Genomic DNA, 18,176 nt, shown 5'->3' with positions numbered 1-18,176 from the left:
AATGCTATACCAACAATTATTTGATTAAAATAACTTAATATACTGGTAAACATGGTATTAGTAATAAGTAACTGACCATCATCGACTGTTAATGTTAAAAACCATTTATATTTTCAAAACAATTAAAATTATGTTTTCCAATAATGTTTAATAATAAAAATATGTTTTTAGTTGTCCGTGTGGTCACTGCAATATCTTTAAATTAATCAATAACGGTTATCCTATAATATAGGTATTTTTTTCTTTGTGTACACTTTGAAATGGAAAATAATCTCTTTTGGGACACAAGAAAAAATTTGTAATACATAGTTTAAAAGTGGAAAAAAATAACTTAAGCACATTATGGTTTCTATTCAGATAACTTTTGTGCTCGAAATTAAAAAAAAAAATTTAAAAACTAACTGTAAAAATGATTTCGTTTTTCAAAACATAAATAGCGTTAGTTAGAAATAAACATCTCGTGTTTTAAACACACGTTTGCAGTCACGTTGCACCAGGACCAGGTGTAATATATGTATAGTGTATATACCTATACTAGAGAAAATATTACTTATTAGTGTTATACCTATATATTATATTGTATAAATTTATATATATTTATGTTAAAATATTATAATAGGTACCTGTTAAATACTTGTACAATGTAATGTATATATATGTATACCGTAAATACCTATACTATTCTGTATTCGTACGGCGATTGGACGCTGTAATGTTGAAGGTCGCCGGAGATAAGGAAGGCGTGTATTGCATAATTGGTAGATATGGCCCGAGTCGACGGCCACTTGCAGTCTACGCTCCACGCCGTCTAGACATCCGGCGCTCGCTTGCTCAGCCAACGAACCCGTAGTCGTCGCCGGAACTCAAACATCATGGACAAGTTGAAGACCGGATGGTTCAGCGAACTCACGGACCTGTTGCCGGGCAGAAGTTTTTCCATGGAAGTGGAACAGGTCTTGCACCAGGAACAGTCCAAGTACCAGGAGATATTAGTATTGAAAACGTGAGTAACTGCCTGTTTAATATTATAATATTTACTTCATATTACTTTTACGCAGTTATACATGTATGCCTATATACGTAATATAATATGTAACATGATCTAATATGACAATAACGATCTTTATTTCTGTGTAGGTATTTATTATTATATTATACAGGTTAATTCTATAATAACTAATACCTATAATATCAAATGATTTTATCGTGGCGGGGGAAGGGTGAGATTGTTTTTAACATGCACTTTGATCATTAAAAACATAATTTAAGAATGACCATAATATTATACTATCCTCAAAAGTTAAATGACGGGTTTCATAGGTTTTCATAAGTACAATTATCTAATAGCTGTTTATAAATTATAATATTGATAACGGTTGTAATTAAATTACCAAATTTAAGGCCATTTAGGGGATACATAAATGGTATTATAAATATTGAAAAAAAAATCATGCTGGAAATAGCATGTGAGTGGAGTAGTACATGGCCACAGAAGTACATACCCCGCAAAATGTTCGTTAACTACTCCGCTCATTTAAACTTTAAACACAATATATAACTAACTACTTGACGAAATTTGATTTTTATAGATCGAAATACTATCCGTACCTATAAATGTAAGCTTCGGAATATGAAATTAACAATGTTTGTTACTAAAAATAAGGGTAAAAAATGTTTTAAAAATGATAATTATATAAAAAATATATACATTTTACCCGAAAATATTGTTTTGCCTCGACTTAAAATTATATAAAAGAAATATTTTCAAAAACGTTGATTTTTTCTGAAATAACGAGTGTCTTACGTTAAATGGATCACTCCGTGTCAAGTGGATACTCCGATACTGTTTATTATTCGTTTTAAACAAACTATACGCAAAGTCGATTATTGAGTGTGAAATGTAACTAATTATAGCAGTAGCCAGTAGCTAAGGCCGTGTCTGGCCATTCTGGCTATAGACAGACATACGAATTCAAATTAGATGAAAACCAATTTTTAGAATGTTTTTTGTAACTAGATTAGGAATTGATTTAATAAACTTATCAAAAAATTACTCTTAGCTGGCTCTGCGAAATAATTAAAAACTTCTAAACACGTCTCAAAGTATAGATATACCATTAGATATTTATTATATAATATAATAATAAAATAATCTAATAATATATTATAACATGGTAGTTGATTGCATTTTATACATGTAGTGGCGAACCGCGAACACACACATTACATATACCTACTTTGGTTTTATTCCGATGCATAAGAACTTGAATATGTTTTATAAGACATATGTATAGTAATATAGTATATATAGTTTATATTTTGACACAACCCCCATCAGCTCATTGGACTGGCTACTGCAAATTGTGTACTAAAATATTACAATATTATTCACGAAGTTTTTCACAAAAAAAACGTATAATCGGTTAATAATTAATACGACACCACATGCGTGTACTTATATTTTATATTCTTACATTGTAGACATAAACTACATATATATATTATGTACATATTATAAGGCAGAAACCTAATTGTTATCGTGAGAATTTTTTACATTTATGAAAACACGCATATTTATAACATGTATACATGTAATGTATTCACAATAAATTGTTAGAAATGAAAAAAAAATAAGCACAGATTAGTGAAATATACTGCACCTGTTTTTAAATTTTATTTTTATACATGTATTTATTACAATAATTTAGGTACTATTTAAACAATAATATGCACATTATTGAGTAAATGTCAAATGAGATAAATGGTAATCAACAGACTTAAGAGAATGCTCCCCATGCGTTTGTTCTCTACGTCTTACAAAAGTAATTTGACGTTCACTAGTTTCAATAGTGTGTTTTTATAGTCTTGATATTAGAGTGCAGGGGCGTATTTACGGGGGTGGATAGGGGACAAATCCGCCCCCATGGATCTTTAAATACATATCTATTATTATATTATAATTATTAAATCGTAATCTGTAAGCTAAAATTCTTGTCATCCACCCCCTACAAAAAATACTAAATACGCCACTATTAGAGTGAATCGACCTATTATTAAACTTGTTTGTAAAAACATTATCTGTGCTTTAACGTCGGATATTTTTAATAGGATATTTTAATTTTCAAACAAGATATGGGTACTTATGTGAGATAACACAAATTAAAATGCTAAAATCTCGCTTGAGAATTAAAATATCGAATAAAAGCCGACGCACAGATAGTGTTATTAAAGTTTGATGATATGACAATTCACTCTAATATCAATACTAACAGCACGCTATTTAAAATAGTGAACGAAAATTTGTTATAGTAGTAAGAAGGACACAACAAATGCATGGGTATTATGTTACGTATTATACAAACAAAATTAGGAGATAAGATTGTTTAATCTAATGGAATAAAGTGGAAGATTCAGCCGCATACCAGCATCTCGCACATATCTATCTCAACATTAATAGTCCCCAAAAGATAAGTATTCCTAGGTGCAAGGTATCATTATTAGTTTTTACATCTAAGTTTACCTACCTCTATAGTATATAATATATATATTATAACTTAATTTTACCTTTAATGCGGATAATATTATCACAAGAACAAATTAAATCCCATACCTACGTCAGACGCATATCGTTCAGTAGGTATATACCTGTATATATTATACTAATTTGCTATTTGCCCTCCCTCAAAATAGAAAACTACCTAATCACAATTGCAAATAATTATATGGTAGACAGATACAGACGTCGTATAGTACACTTGTAATAATAGATATACAGATTATCATTAATCGTTAAAAAAAACCACTATTTGATTGTTTATATAATATGTTTATAGGCAATAGACAATTAGAAAATATGATTAACTGCGATATTTCTAATCTATATGTATTAAATTAATTGGTATATGCGTATATGATATTCTAAGTGGAATGCTATACTGCTATACACGATATACCATAAAAACTGAAACTAATTAGGATATAATATTTTGTAATATTATTTTGAATATAATGTACTGGAATAGATAGGTGCGTAACATTTTTTCTTCTACGGTTTTAACAATGCTATATTAAAACTAACTTGAGATGCACGGGTGCCCTAGATTTTAAGAGACGTTAGTACAATATTTTTTTTGTTTTGTATAAATATAATATGAAGTACATTATTTTATAAAGCAGATTAATAATGTATACCTATTATATACCATAATAGTGTATTAACATCTCGAGTTACGTTTAGTGTGTTACGATATCGATATACTGATCAACCGGAGGATCTAATTGTCCCATACCCCTATCTTCACGTGGCTATCCAATTGGCCAGCTTATAGCAATTTAGGAACATATTAAATATAAATAGACTATACCAATTACTAACAATTGTAGTGTGTTATAAATTATTGTTATAAAGCTATACCTATAGAATATGAGCAGCTCAATACCTTGATCAAAAAGATCTTGATTATTTTAAAGACCACTTAGTTTATAAAAAAAACACATATGAAATATATATTAGGTATTGGCAAAAGGTTATAACTTTATAAGATTATTATTTATAAAACCAATCTGTAGTACAAACTGCAAAGTTTGCCAAATCTCAATATTAAACCACGATCGAAAAACTCTAAATCGTTAGTAGCCTACTTGTATATAATAATGTTTACAATTAATTAACCACTTGAGACTTGCTGAGTGGTGTGTAATCTTAATTTCTTAAGTCAAAATTTACGTTTATTGATGATAAAAAAAATTGATTAATAACATATTTTTTATTAATTAAGATTTAAAAACGAGGAATAAATCGTTTGATTGTGAAAGTAAAATTAAATATTATATAATATAGGTATTAGGTATATTGGAGATTACCTATATTGATACAAGTGAATAAAAAAAATCTTAGATAAGATTTGATTAATTTAAATAGCAGCTACTAATTATTGATTATTTAAACGTTCTCGCTTTGAACATAAAACATATATATTTTATATTTTGATTAACTTGCGAATATTTTTTACAGTTTATTTGTTATTTTGTTTCGTATAATATAATATTATGCTACGTTGGCGTGGCTGAAGCTGATTATTGGGATTTAGCCGGGGGTGGTAGTTCGTATATATAGGTAGTTAGTAGTCACATGCTCAGATATTTAATAATAGTTCCACCTGCATACAAAACGTGTATATTAGATAAATGTATAATATTTTAATAATCGATTCAAAATGCAGAAATAATTGACCCAATTTAGTCTGGATGCTATAACAAGAGATACATTGTACATTTGCACTTATAATAGGTACCCACTACCCACAATCCCCCAACACACGTTTTCTGACACCTGAGTATAATTTACTGCTGTATAGGTCCATCGGTAGTAAATAGTAATATAATATTTGGTTCCTACCTACTATAATGTTGTCTCTAAATAATTTAAATAATTGGTTTGTCCAAAGGAAATCACACGGTGTTGTACTGGTACTCGATGGCATGATTCAATGCACGGAGTTCGATGAGTATTCTTATCAAGAAATGATTTCATTTTTGCCATTATTCAGTCACCCAAAACCACAGAGGGTTGGTATATTTTTACGATAAATTTAAAATGTATACACAATTTCCGTACCTATATCCGTCGGTTGTCCTAAATCTTCATATCATATCTTTCGTGGACAGGTACTCATCGTGGGCGGCGGCGATGGTGGGGTCGCTAGGGAAGTAGCCAAACACCCATTGGTCGAAACCATTGACCAAGTGGAAATCGACGATCGCGTTATCGAATTGTCCAAGAAATATTTACCGTTCATGGCTGAAGGATTCAACAGCCCCAAAGTCAACCTGCACGTAGCTGACGGATTCAAGTTTATGGAAGAACACTTTCAGTACTACGACGTCATTATAACTGACTCTTCTGATCCTATTGGTACTTTATATAATCATTATAATATGCATGAAAACGATATCCTTTATTTACAAATTTGAAGGTCCTGCATATATATAAATAATGGGTATAGACTATAGACGCAGCCAATTTTTTCAGGTACCTACCTGAGATTTCACATAATTTTAATTATTATATTTTAATCTCAATTGCCAATGCAATATCTAAAAAGAAAATATTATATATATAAATACGTACGATGTAGATAAAACGCGTTTACGCCGTCTGAGTATGATATAATCGCTTAATTTTGATTTTAAAGTAAAAATCTAACTCTCCATAATATCATAAATTCATAATAATCGAGGTATTTTTCATATCATTCATGCATTTGTTTTTTTTTTTCGTTTCATATAATACTTAGGCCCAGCTGTTTCGCTATTCCAAAAGTCGTACTTTGAATTGATGAAACGCGCACTGCGGCCCGGCGGCATCGTGTGTTCACAAGCCGATACTTTCTGGGGACATTTGAAAAATGCAGCGTCGATGCGCAACCATTGCAAAGCAGTATTCGCCAAGGCGGCGTACGCTACGTCTTACGTGTCCACTTACCCAGCGGGTCAGATCGGTTTCGCACTTGGCAGTCTTGACGAGGTATATACCTGTGATTATTGTGATAATGACAATTATAATAATAATTATATTTCCCTGACGTGTATGGTATAGCTGTGTAGCCGTGTAGGTATACTGTATAGGTACGTATACACGTATATATATATTTATCGTTTATGAATAGATAATATTCTCCTACCGCGGTAAGTAATATAATAATAATATAATTATTATACTGTGTATAATATAAAATAATTATTATGTTATGTCGATAACCACAGGAATCGAAATAATGTGTGCATTTTGAAATCTGTTACTTTGATTTTATTATATTCGAACATCGCGATCATCTTATCACCTGTTATCGACCAACAAGATTAATGTGCATTTTAGGTATAGCCGTATATAGGTAATTATAGGTAGCATGTACTATAGTTGGGTGTTAATGTATTTTTAATCACACGAAGATTACAGGGATATCAGTAATACACATATAACACATTAGACATAACACATTGCGCATTTATAATACCTACCTATGACTATGCGTTTTGACGAATTTCTAAAACCTTTTTTGATTATATTAAAGAAATTACTATACCTACATTGAATTTACATACAATATGTCCGTTTAATAGTTTAGGTAATTGTCATGTATATTATATAGTATATACAGTGTGAATGTGTGACTCACGAAGTATTCTCGTCCCCATTTTTCTTATAAAGAGTTTTTTGAAATTTTCAAGGAAGTATATAATATTAAATAAATAAAATATTTTTAAATTCTTGAAATTTTTGTACTACAAATTTTAACGAGTAGTTGCTTAGTTATTAAGATGTTTATTTACTAAGGATAATACTGTTTAAAAATGGTATAGCAAAATTATAAAATATATGTAATATTTTATCTAGTATATTATATTATATTTGGAACATTTTTAAAAATTAATAATGTTGATAGGTTAATATAGTAATATTCATTACTGACATTTTTAAATGACCATAGCCCCCGTATCTTATAAACTATTATCATGTATCTTTAATAATTATCCTTAGTAGGTCAAAGTTAAATAATTAAAAAATTACTCGTTTGAATTTTCATTTTGATATGTCAACATTTTCGTAACAATTATCTGCTTTAAAAATTCACATATTATAAAAGAGGATTCAGATTTAAAAATTAAAATGTATATCTTCAAAGTACAGTCCTTCAGTAGTACAAACAAATCTCAAGAATTTGAAAATATAGCCTTTATATAGAGTATAGGTATTTAAAAACTACCAAAGTCAGGTTTGAAAAAAGGAGAAATATTGAGCATGCATGGTGAATTGCTTTGTATATAATATTTTACAATATATATATCATCAAGTTTAGGTATACACTATATTATATAAAACATGTTTATTTTAAGATAACGGTCCGCAATCGTTGATAGATTTGTATGTATCGACATACATTTTCTGGTACGAAGGTACGTTAAAGTAATTCAGTTTTATTAGATTTTATTTTAAATATTACAATATATTATACCAAATACGTACACGCGTCTATTATAGTACCAATAATATTATTACTATACCATAAATTAAAATATTAATTAAAACATCTCAGCACCCCTCGCAGATTATAATATTGGTAAACAATGAACATCATACAATTTGATAATGCACATTACCTATAGTCGATTAACTCTGGCAACAATTGACATTGACCTAGACACCTCAGTAAACCTCATCGAAAGCCTTTCTGTGTGCCGGTTTCTGTAGTGAAAAGTGAATAATTGTTACCTATACACCTACTGCAAGAAGTTAGTAGGTAATTTAAAGTGTGTATTCAATATATATATATACTGGCTGAACCCGTGCACTTCGTTGTGCGTAAAAAATAGCTACTCTTAAAAAAATTATGATTGTTCAACTTTTTTTGGGTGTAACTTGCTTGCAGTAAGTGCAACTCAGTCACCCTGGTAGGCGATGTTCAATAATTTTATTTGATGCAAGCTTTTACCTGATCTGTCCGAATAACCAATAATAAATAAATACTCATTTCTACTGTAAACTGTAACCAATGGCAACTATTAATAAATAAAAAAAAAATTCCAATTTCCATCGTGAACCTCAATATCCCTGTTTGAGCACCTCTTTAAAATGCGAATTACAGCAAATCCTTACTTATTGCACGGTTAAAATACGATAATAACCTCTATTCCAAATTTCAAGTTCGTACGTTGCGTAGTTTTTGAGTTACAGCGATCATAGTGACTAAGCGGTATTTGGATTTTATATGTATAAGATAAATAGTAAATCATATATAAAAGTAAATAAGTATATAGATATATATTTTGTGCACATCCTAATTTCACATTATTTCACTACGTTCATTCGTTTATTATTCTCATTTGATTTAATTTTGAATAGACTATAAGTTTCTGAATAATATACACATATAGCCATATAGGCAATTTCATCAGTAGGGACTTAAATTGTGGATTTCTGTACGACGTCGTATCTAGTAGATAAGCGTGTTAAGTACTTAACTTTATACACTCGAGCAAATAATTCATAATTTAACTGTATTCAAAAAATGTATAGGTACGCGGTATACCTATAATCGTAGATACGCGTTCTCGACTCCACAGCTGAGCTGCTGACTATTTGTGTTTTACTGTTTTCGTACGATCGATACCTGCCCATATTATGGAATATGTTTACTACGAATGCGTTTAATTCGGGTTTCTCTTTTCGTTTTGCAGAATACAGACTTCAAAAATCCCGTGTACCAGTTGACTGACAAACAACGAAAAGACATGAAGCTACGTTACTACACCACTGACATTCACAAAGCGGCGTTTGCACTGCCCGCTTTTGTCGTCGATGCTCTTGACGAGGCGGACGCCGAAAACAATTCGTAATAATTTATAATATTACGAGCGTACCAACCCTGTATATTATTATTATAATATAAAATAAAAATATATTATGGTGTGTCACGCGAGGCTCATATTAATTGTCACATCGTGTTTCAATTTTATTGATATATAATATTATTGTTACATATGCTTATACGATTTAAAATTTAAATAAAACATCTATTTATTTGCACATTATCGTTTCAGATATTATAGCTATTATAATATGTATATCTCTAATCAACAGAAGTAGGTACTCAAGTAGGTACCTACGGGTGAATAAAAAAATAATGTATGTAGGTATATATTATTTATTTTTGTAATAGTGTAACATATATTTATATGGTATAAAATATAAATATATGCCCCCTACTCCCAAGACATCATAAGCTACCTATAAATAATAATTTCTTTCAGAAATCTGTATAAAATTTCAAGTTTAGAGTGTTTATAAATAATAATCAGGGTCTACAAATTTTACTGCTATAGTGCTATTGCGAATACATATTTTTCTCTCGGTATATAAGCCTAGGTGGGTTAATAGTTACGACTTAACGAGTAGAATTTTTGGACCAAAAGAATATTGCCCCCCCCCCCCCCCGAATATTGTAAAGTAATCGAGAAAAGTTTTTCAATACTTTTATTTTATTCAAATACTATTTTAAATACTTTTTTTAAGAAGTCTTCAAATACGTATTTTGAATACTTTTATTTGTATTTTTTTATTCATCAAAAAAATATTTTTTTCCGATCCAGATAGTTTTAAATTTGTGATAAGACATATAATAAATCATGAACATTAATTTTATTCTTTAAACTAAATATAATATTGGCCCTTGATATGATTATTTTTATAAAAACCAATGTGTTGTATCCAGTATGGCCCGTATCGGCCGTATCATATATGTGGTCAAAATTTATAAATAACTTATGATTACGATTTATTTTTAATTATTAATTAATAAATATCAATTAGCAACCATTAAAAAACGGACAAAAATTAATTGTGAAAAAAAGTATTCTAATTGTATTCGAATATATTTTTTAAGAACTATTCGATTACGTATTCTGAATACCTTAATTCTCATTTGTTCGAATATGTATTCCGAATACAAAAAAGTATTCTTTACAAGACTACCTACCCCCCTCCCTTCTCAAGAAGGAGAATCAAATCTACTATTGACTTATCTGCAACATTTTTACAAATGTACAGAACACGACACAGTAATTTTAATGATACCATCTAAAAGGCCAAGGCGGTACGTCGTTCATTCTGAATACACAGAACTACATAAGTAATTAATATGCAACGATTAAAAAGAACAGTTCGATAAAATAAATTTCTTACAGACGTATATTAATATTATCGACATTCAACAAAATATAATATTATCAAGATTGTTAGCCTTCAATAGACGATTTTGATACGTACTTCATACTTAGTTTATTTGTGAAAACAATAACAAGATTCAAATATTCTAGGCAACTTACCTATAATTGAACTTTATATTAAAATAAAGTTACTTACATAATAATAAAATATTGATTTGAATATGTTAAGGTTGTAATTTATGACTTGCAACAGAAGTATTCTTTGTAAATATCATGCTGTGTCATGATTTCCTCACAAGTCACAACAAAAAAATAAAATAATAAACTAAACACCACAAATCATAGGCTTGCAGACTCTTGGTTCTGGGGATGCCATTAAGAATTGGGGTCCTCAAGAATTTCGAAAGCCATTAATACAGGCAATTTTTTTACAAATAATATAGTGAAAATTTATCAAAAACTAAATCTAAATAAAAATAAGTGCATGTATTAGTAAACTAAGTTATGTAGAAGACATTAAAAAAATTAACTATATAAATAATTGGTAGTAGGTTTACAATTTTTTTTGTTGAGAAATTATTCAAATTTTTAGTGAACAACTACAACACAGCAGGTCGCTTTTTAATAAAAAAACAAAATTTTTGTTGTTCCATATAAGTAATTGTGAACTTTCATTAGCTTTGAGCTTTTGATATTTGTGGAACTCATATTAAGTAAAGCTTCAAAAGCTGAATACTATAGGTAATAAAATTATTTAAATACAGAATACCACACACAAAAAAATATCGAAAACTAATCAATCCATTGGGGTCTTTATTTAATTATTAGGGTTTTCGGTGAAATATCTATCCCTCTCCTGTGCCCACGCGGCCACGCCTGTGCCACAAATTGATCAATAAAAGTGTATATTATTTAAACTTACTTTTACAAATTCAAATTGTGTGATATTATTGTTTGAAATTGATTGTTCTTTCATAAGCAAACAATTACAAAGTTCTAGAAAATGTATACCTTACCTATGGCCTATAGGTATAGTATAATTGTGGAGAAAAAAACTATTATATAAAAAAAACTATATAAAACACAATATCGTTCACACAACTTGTAATAGTAAAAGTTGAATCAATGTACTTATTACTACACCTTTTGTTTGCATAATGAAAATATATTTTATTAAAACATGTTTGCATAAAAGTTATAATCATAATTTCATACAACAGAATACAATTTTAGGATGTCTGAATGATTCTTATTTTATGTAGAAATATACAGCTTATGAACAATTTAAATTACGCAATAGTATGATTAATCTGTCGTCGATATATATATTTACAGATTTATTTTCTATTGACGTTTTACTTAAAAATAAATTTTAAATTAATGTTGTTTCAATAGATTATTCAGAACTAAAACCAAATACTTTAAGATTTCCAGTATCTCTTTTCCTATCAAATTGTTCTTTATCATCACATGCAAATGCCAATAAATACTGTTTTGGATGCCATGCCACAGTGAATGTTGCTGCTTCAATTGGTATATCAGTAATCTTAATTAAAAAATATTACAATAAAAAATAACAATACAACCGCAAAAATTATTAAAAATTTAAATAATAAATATTTAAAATCTTACTTTTTCTCCTGTAGTAACATCTGCAATGTCTACATACAAATCTTCACTACCTGATGCCAACATTTTACCATCATAGGAAAAACTTAAAGCTCGAACTGGCCAATCCAATCTACATTTTTAAGAAAAAAAACAATTTATTTCAATATTATAGCAATAGTTAAATATAATTATTTTAAATAAATATAAATTATTTAAACTTATTTATAAACTACATAGCAATTAAATTAAAATAATATATTAGGACTACGATTTAATAGGGGAACTGTTATATTATTATCTGCATTGTTCTTTTTGGGAATATTTTCAGCTTAAATGAAAGAAGATTAAAAGCCCAACAGGCAACAAAAAACAACTTGAAGAGCATTTTATTTTATAAAGGTTACCTGGTGTAAGTCTGTACACAAGCCAAATTCTCGAGGTCCCACAAAGACACAGAAGCATCTGCCGAGCCAACAGCAAAATAATGGCCACTTGGTGCAAATTCTATACAAATGCATGTACCCGGATGAGCTTTAACCACATGTCGCTGAACTAAGTCTGGGAAACTGTAATCAAATTTAAAAACATATAGTTTAGAAATCAATTACAAAAAACCAGATCATCAGATGTCAGATTAATATTTTTACCTTAACACATAAACACATCCTAGACCATTTGTTAAGAAAAACAAATCGCTTTCATTGTTCCATGACATTTCGTTCACTTCAAAATTGAACTGTTGCTCACTAATTGGTTTAAGGGTGCGCATATCGATGAAAGTTATCAAGTCCTCTTTATTTCCAACAGCAATTGTATGTCCATCAGGAGACCATGTGATGTTTATATTCTCTCCTATTTTTAAAAACAAGTGTGTTATTACCTATTGGAATGGATTAGATGGGAATGGAAGATTTTTCTAGCTATGTACCTTTGGTCAAAATAGTATTCGAACATTTCTGGTGTCTCACATCCCATACTTTGACTGTTTTGTCACCACTGGCTGTACTCAGTAAATCTGGGTTAGACTTATGCCAACATAACTGATCCACACTACCACTGTGTCCTTTATATGTGTATTCCTTGTTCTATGCATAAATCAAAAATTAGAAATAAATAAAAATATACATTTTTTTTAAAAGGCATCAAAGCAAAATGTTATTGAACACACTATTGTAATATTTTGACAATTGACAATGTTGATAAATGTTAATTTATCTACATTGTTTTTAGACTTTTATCTAAAATAAGGATGTCTGTTCATATTTTTTTATTGACATAATATAAATAAATATTAAATAACAATGACTTTAAAAGTTTATTTAAAGATTATAAAGGTACATTTGGAGAAATTTTTTTCCATTAAATTATAAATAAACTATATTTTTCTTATTATAAATAATTTGACTTAAAAATTATAGGTACATTAAAAGTAATATACTTTAAGGCAGTCTTCCAATATGCAATAAACCAAAAGAATAAATGGTAGACCAATCAAAAGTGGTAATAATACGTGTATAGTATGATGTCTAAAATACAAATTGTATTAAATTCAGTGATTTTAGATAAAATAAATAATTATAATACAATTTTAATTTTGTAGATAAATAAATAAAAACATTTATATATATAATAATCATTAATAACTGTGCAGTATTTAACTATGAATTCTTAAGTTAAAATTCTTTAAAATTATTATAATTTACTATAATAATAATCTAACTTTTTGCTTTGACGCCCATTAAGATATTTTAGTAAATATTTAAATCACATACCTAGATTATCACGAGTTACCCTATAACTAATCTAATAATATACTCAAATACAATTAGCAATTAATGAACATTTTGAAAATAAATACATTGATTAACCCAAAATAACATTTAAACAACAATAACAAAAAAAGGCTATATGCACAATGTTAACAAATATCATATTCAATTATATAGATTCTATGTTAAAATATTATTTATAAGTTATAAGTTATAACTTATAACCATAATTAATATATTATAAGAAATTATTAAAACATTTATCATACCTAAAAATACCAGTAAAAAAATATAACTATATTTTATTTATAATATAAAGAAATGTAATCTACTATTCACAAAAAAATCTTTAAGATCAATTTTGGTTGTTTTTTGCAAAATTTAATTTTGATTGTTTAGCTGTTTAGCAATTAATATTTTGTTTGTCATTTAATATTTATTATGAAAATATATTGTGGAAAAGCTACCTAGCCCATAATTATAATAACTATTTCATCAATTACATATTATCTTCAAAAACAAAAACTTACAAATTCAATAAGTTTTTTTAAAAGAAAAATGAAATGTGCTATTTACATTAACTGTGTTGATCACAATAACAAAGAAATATCAATTTAATTCACAGGTACAACATTTTGCTTTGACAACCTTTGTTTAACTAAAATGTATCAAATAAAAATTTTCTAAAAGGTAAAAATCAATCTAATACTCAATTAGTAAACGTTTTTGCTCAACAAATACATTTTTTATTTTACTATAATAATAGGTACACTACAAATGAAATAGTTAATTTGTTTTCGTTATAAAGATAACAAAAAATAACAAAAAACATATCATTTATTTATATAATTTTACTATCAGTCTATTAATAGAACAGCAAACCAAAGCCCCACTGATTTTTATTTGACACAATAGAATCATTATTTGAATAAAAAACTGGTAAACAATAATTAATTTCTAATCTCATTAAATTGTTGATGTTTAATGCCAAACCGGCTCCATATGATAGCCGTACGTTGTTGATCAGTCCTCGTATGTCTTTGGTCAGATTTCCTAGACGATTTCCAACATTTCCAGAATTCATAAATAAATGTATCCTTATTAAATTGGACAGTTTATTTTTTTTAGATAAAAATGGAAGTGGAGCATGTACATGAGTATTGTATCTCCAAAACATCGAAGAACCCGTTATGCTCCCATCTTCTTTTTTACCTACACCACATTCTTCAAATCCTCTGAAAGTCAATGGTCCGCCAAGATAAAAATTATCTAAAATACTGCTTGTTCCAGAGGATGTTCCAATTTTATCTAATATTCCAAAAGAGAAAGATCCAGTAACAGCAAAATCTAGGATTGTGCTAAATGTATGTTGAAGGGTCAGTTCATTTTTTACAAACTCGTGGTTACCACCAATCCCAGCAAATTCTGAACAACACTGGACTAGTGATCCATAACTGGGAAACACACCACTATCTCGAGTATCATAAGAAGCAGTCATTTTAACAGATGACTTCATGGTAAGTCCAAGCTGTTCTCGTATACCAAATGGTGCATTTCGTGCATATTTTAAATCTCTAGCCACTCCTTCCCATAATACGTTTAGTTTTAAATATTCATGGCTTAAATGTAATCCAGCATTTAATCCATACTCGTCAAATGAATAGCCAAATCTATTTCTATCATAATGGTTCTTGAAAACTGTTGTGTATAAATATGGATTAAATAAGGCAAGTAATGGTTTAGTAAAACTTATACTACCAGTAGAGAATTTTTTGTTGGAGTATATATCAGACACAACATTTAATTTTTCACCACGGCAAAACAAGTTTAAAAATGATATTCCAGTTGACAGTTTAGGATCAGGGTTATTGTCAAAATGAGTATCAGATAAAATTTTGACATGTCCTTGTACCCAATTACATTCCTGTACTTTAATAGTAACATAATATTTATCTTGTCCATCGACACTATCAACATCTAATTTGGCAGATACATCATTGAAACACTCTAACTGCATCAGGTTTCTTTTAACTATCACACTCTTGGTAATTACATCACTGATGGTTTTGGAATCAAATAGGCATTTTGTAGCTTTTTTAACGATATCATCTTTTGTTCTTTTCAAGCCAACAATTTCCACACGATCTAACCTGATTGGTTTTGTCTCTATCAAGTTTGCAGTATCCAGGACCATGATTAGTTTTTCAAAGCTCACAGATTAAATAGGAAGTAAAAAATTAAATAATAACTGTAATTTGATCTAATTTCTCACCAGCCGGTCTTTGTCCAATGTGAATGTAGCCACAGATTTGTCAAATGAACACGACGCTAAACGTTTGCCGTCACAACTCCAACCAACTGAATGTACTTTCGATGAATGCGCTTGAAATTCTTTGACGGACTTGTGAGTTTTGAAATAATCTTTTAATTCATTCACATTGACGTCAAAATGTTTCCAATAACTCATTATAACTGTGATACATTCATCCTACGGTAAAAATAAACGTCTATGTAATAATTAAACTAATACAATTAATACCTATACATTTTTTTAATTACTTACAATTTTAAATTATTGTAAATTACAAAGGCCGAAAGAAATTATAAGCATAGATATAACCAATTATATTATAAATCACAACAATCGAGCATAGGCAAATCGAAAATGTGCTGACCGCTGAATTAAAGCTAACCAGTAAATTTACAGAGTAAAATAGTAAATAGTAACCACAATAAAAAAGCGGTTTATATCAGTAAAAAAAAAAAAATGTTTCTTATCAATTTAATGGATAGTGTTATTAAACATGGAACAAACGATACACCAGTCGTTAACCACCAGTAAGCCGCCAAAAATGTATTTATTACAATAATACAATTTGTATTGTAATATTTCGTTTGTTGCGATGCGCCGATGCGCAATGTAAATTAGTAAATACAGTGCTCGAATTGGGAATTAGCGTTGGCTAGATATTTTAATTTTCAAGCGAGATATGAGCATTTTTAATTTTTGATATTTCACATACCCATATCTTGCTTGAAAATGAAAATTTCGAATAATCGGAAACGCTCAAACACAGATAGACAGTTCTTACCTAAAAGTTGTATAATATGTCAATTCACTCTAGTATCAAAAATAACAGCACACTATTGAAACTAGAGAACGACAATTTGCTATTTCGTGCGTGTGTAAGATGGAAACAACAAATGTTACAAATGTATGAGTAACAATTAATGTAAGAGGACGTGATACCCACATGTGTTGTCTCCGTCTTACAAGTGCGTAACATAACAAATTTTACGCGCAGCAGAACACGTTAATTTAAAAATTAGAGTGAATTGACCTCTTATAAAATTTAAAGATAATCTAGACAACCTTATGGGCTTTTTATTATATTTTAATTTTAAAGCGAGTTATGAGTATTTTAAAATTGTAAATTTTTTATACATCTTAAAATACTCATAACTCGCTTTAAAATTAAAAAATACTAAAAAGCATATGAGGTTACCTGGATAATAATCTTATCTTTAGATTTTATAAGAAGTGAATTGACCACTCTAATTTTTAAATTAACGGAGCTACACGTGTTCTGCTGAGCGTAAAATATGCTATGTACTTGGACGGATGCGGGTATCACGTCATTAATCAATTTAAAAAAAGATGCTCCAACAACCAACAACCAACATACTATTAGACCATTTGTACTAGGAAAGTAGGAACGCATGTGTTATGCCGCGGCATTGCCGCCTCGCAGAGACACGCAAACGAAACGGTCAGTGGCCAGTGACGACCACGACGCAGAGAATGGCTCCTTCCGCATGAAACCCTGGTACCACAAACGCGGTTTTCGCTCCGTCAACCGTCGAACCGCGGTCGCTTGACTTTGCGGTCCCTTTGCCGCTTTACCGCCCGCCGCGTTCGCCTAACGCGGTTCGTTGCCACTGTTCAACTGCGCGCCCTCGTCGACCTCGACCGCCGTCGGGCACTCGGCGCGGCGCCGTAACGACGTATTTACTATTTACATGTAGGCTTGTAGCACAGTAGCACACTAATGACAAATTATACTACTTTAA

At 29.4% G+C, this 18,176-nt stretch overlaps 2 protein-coding genes across 3 annotated transcripts; one reads left to right on the top strand and one right to left on the bottom strand.

Moving 5' to 3' along the window:
• Window positions 1–760: 760 nt before the first annotated feature.
• LOC100166082 (spermidine synthase-like) lies at window positions 761–9,586 on the top strand. Its single transcript, NM_001162757.2, is given in 5 exon segments — window positions 761–1,003; window positions 5,448–5,568; window positions 5,668–5,914; window positions 6,297–6,526; window positions 9,238–9,586. Coding segments are annotated over 5 exon segments (888 nt in total). The 5' UTR covers window positions 761–872; the 3' UTR covers window positions 9,397–9,586.
• A 2,283-nt stretch (window positions 9,587–11,869) lies between these two features.
• LOC100168121 (THO complex subunit 3) lies at window positions 11,870–16,842 on the bottom strand. 2 transcript variants are annotated; one of them, XM_001949946.5, is made up of 7 exons: window positions 16,669–16,834; window positions 16,378–16,593; window positions 13,265–13,421; window positions 12,984–13,188; window positions 12,741–12,902; window positions 12,358–12,466; window positions 11,870–12,271 (listed from the first exon to the last, which is right to left on the bottom strand). In XM_001949946.5, exons 2-7 carry the CDS (start codon window positions 16,570–16,572, stop codon window positions 12,122–12,124), a joined length of 978 nt encoding a protein of 325 aa, XP_001949981.1. In that variant the 5' UTR covers window positions 16,573–16,593; window positions 16,669–16,834; the 3' UTR covers window positions 11,870–12,121. The 2 variants fall into 2 exon arrangements, with proteins under 2 accessions (XP_001949981.1, XP_016659736.1); XM_016804247.2 differs by lacking the exons at window positions 11,870–12,271; window positions 12,358–12,466; window positions 12,741–12,902; window positions 12,984–13,188; window positions 13,265–13,421 and having other exon boundaries at window positions 14,829–16,593; window positions 16,669–16,842.
• Window positions 16,843–18,176: the final 1,334 nt, after the last annotated feature.

This window comes from Acyrthosiphon pisum, chromosome A2 (genome assembly GCF_005508785.2).
Source record: "Acyrthosiphon pisum isolate AL4f chromosome A2, pea_aphid_22Mar2018_4r6ur, whole genome shotgun sequence".
In the NCBI taxonomy this organism is placed as follows: Eukaryota; Metazoa; Arthropoda; class Insecta; order Hemiptera; family Aphididae; genus Acyrthosiphon; species Acyrthosiphon pisum.
The sequence above is the reverse complement of the archived record's forward strand: the minus strand, read 5'-3'. Positions and strand labels throughout refer to the sequence as shown.

Coding starts and splice junctions, on each gene's coding strand:
- LOC100168121 (XM_016804247.2), bottom strand. CDS start 16,299: ATGGTCCTGGATACTGCAAACTTGATAGAGACAAAACCAATCAGGTTA.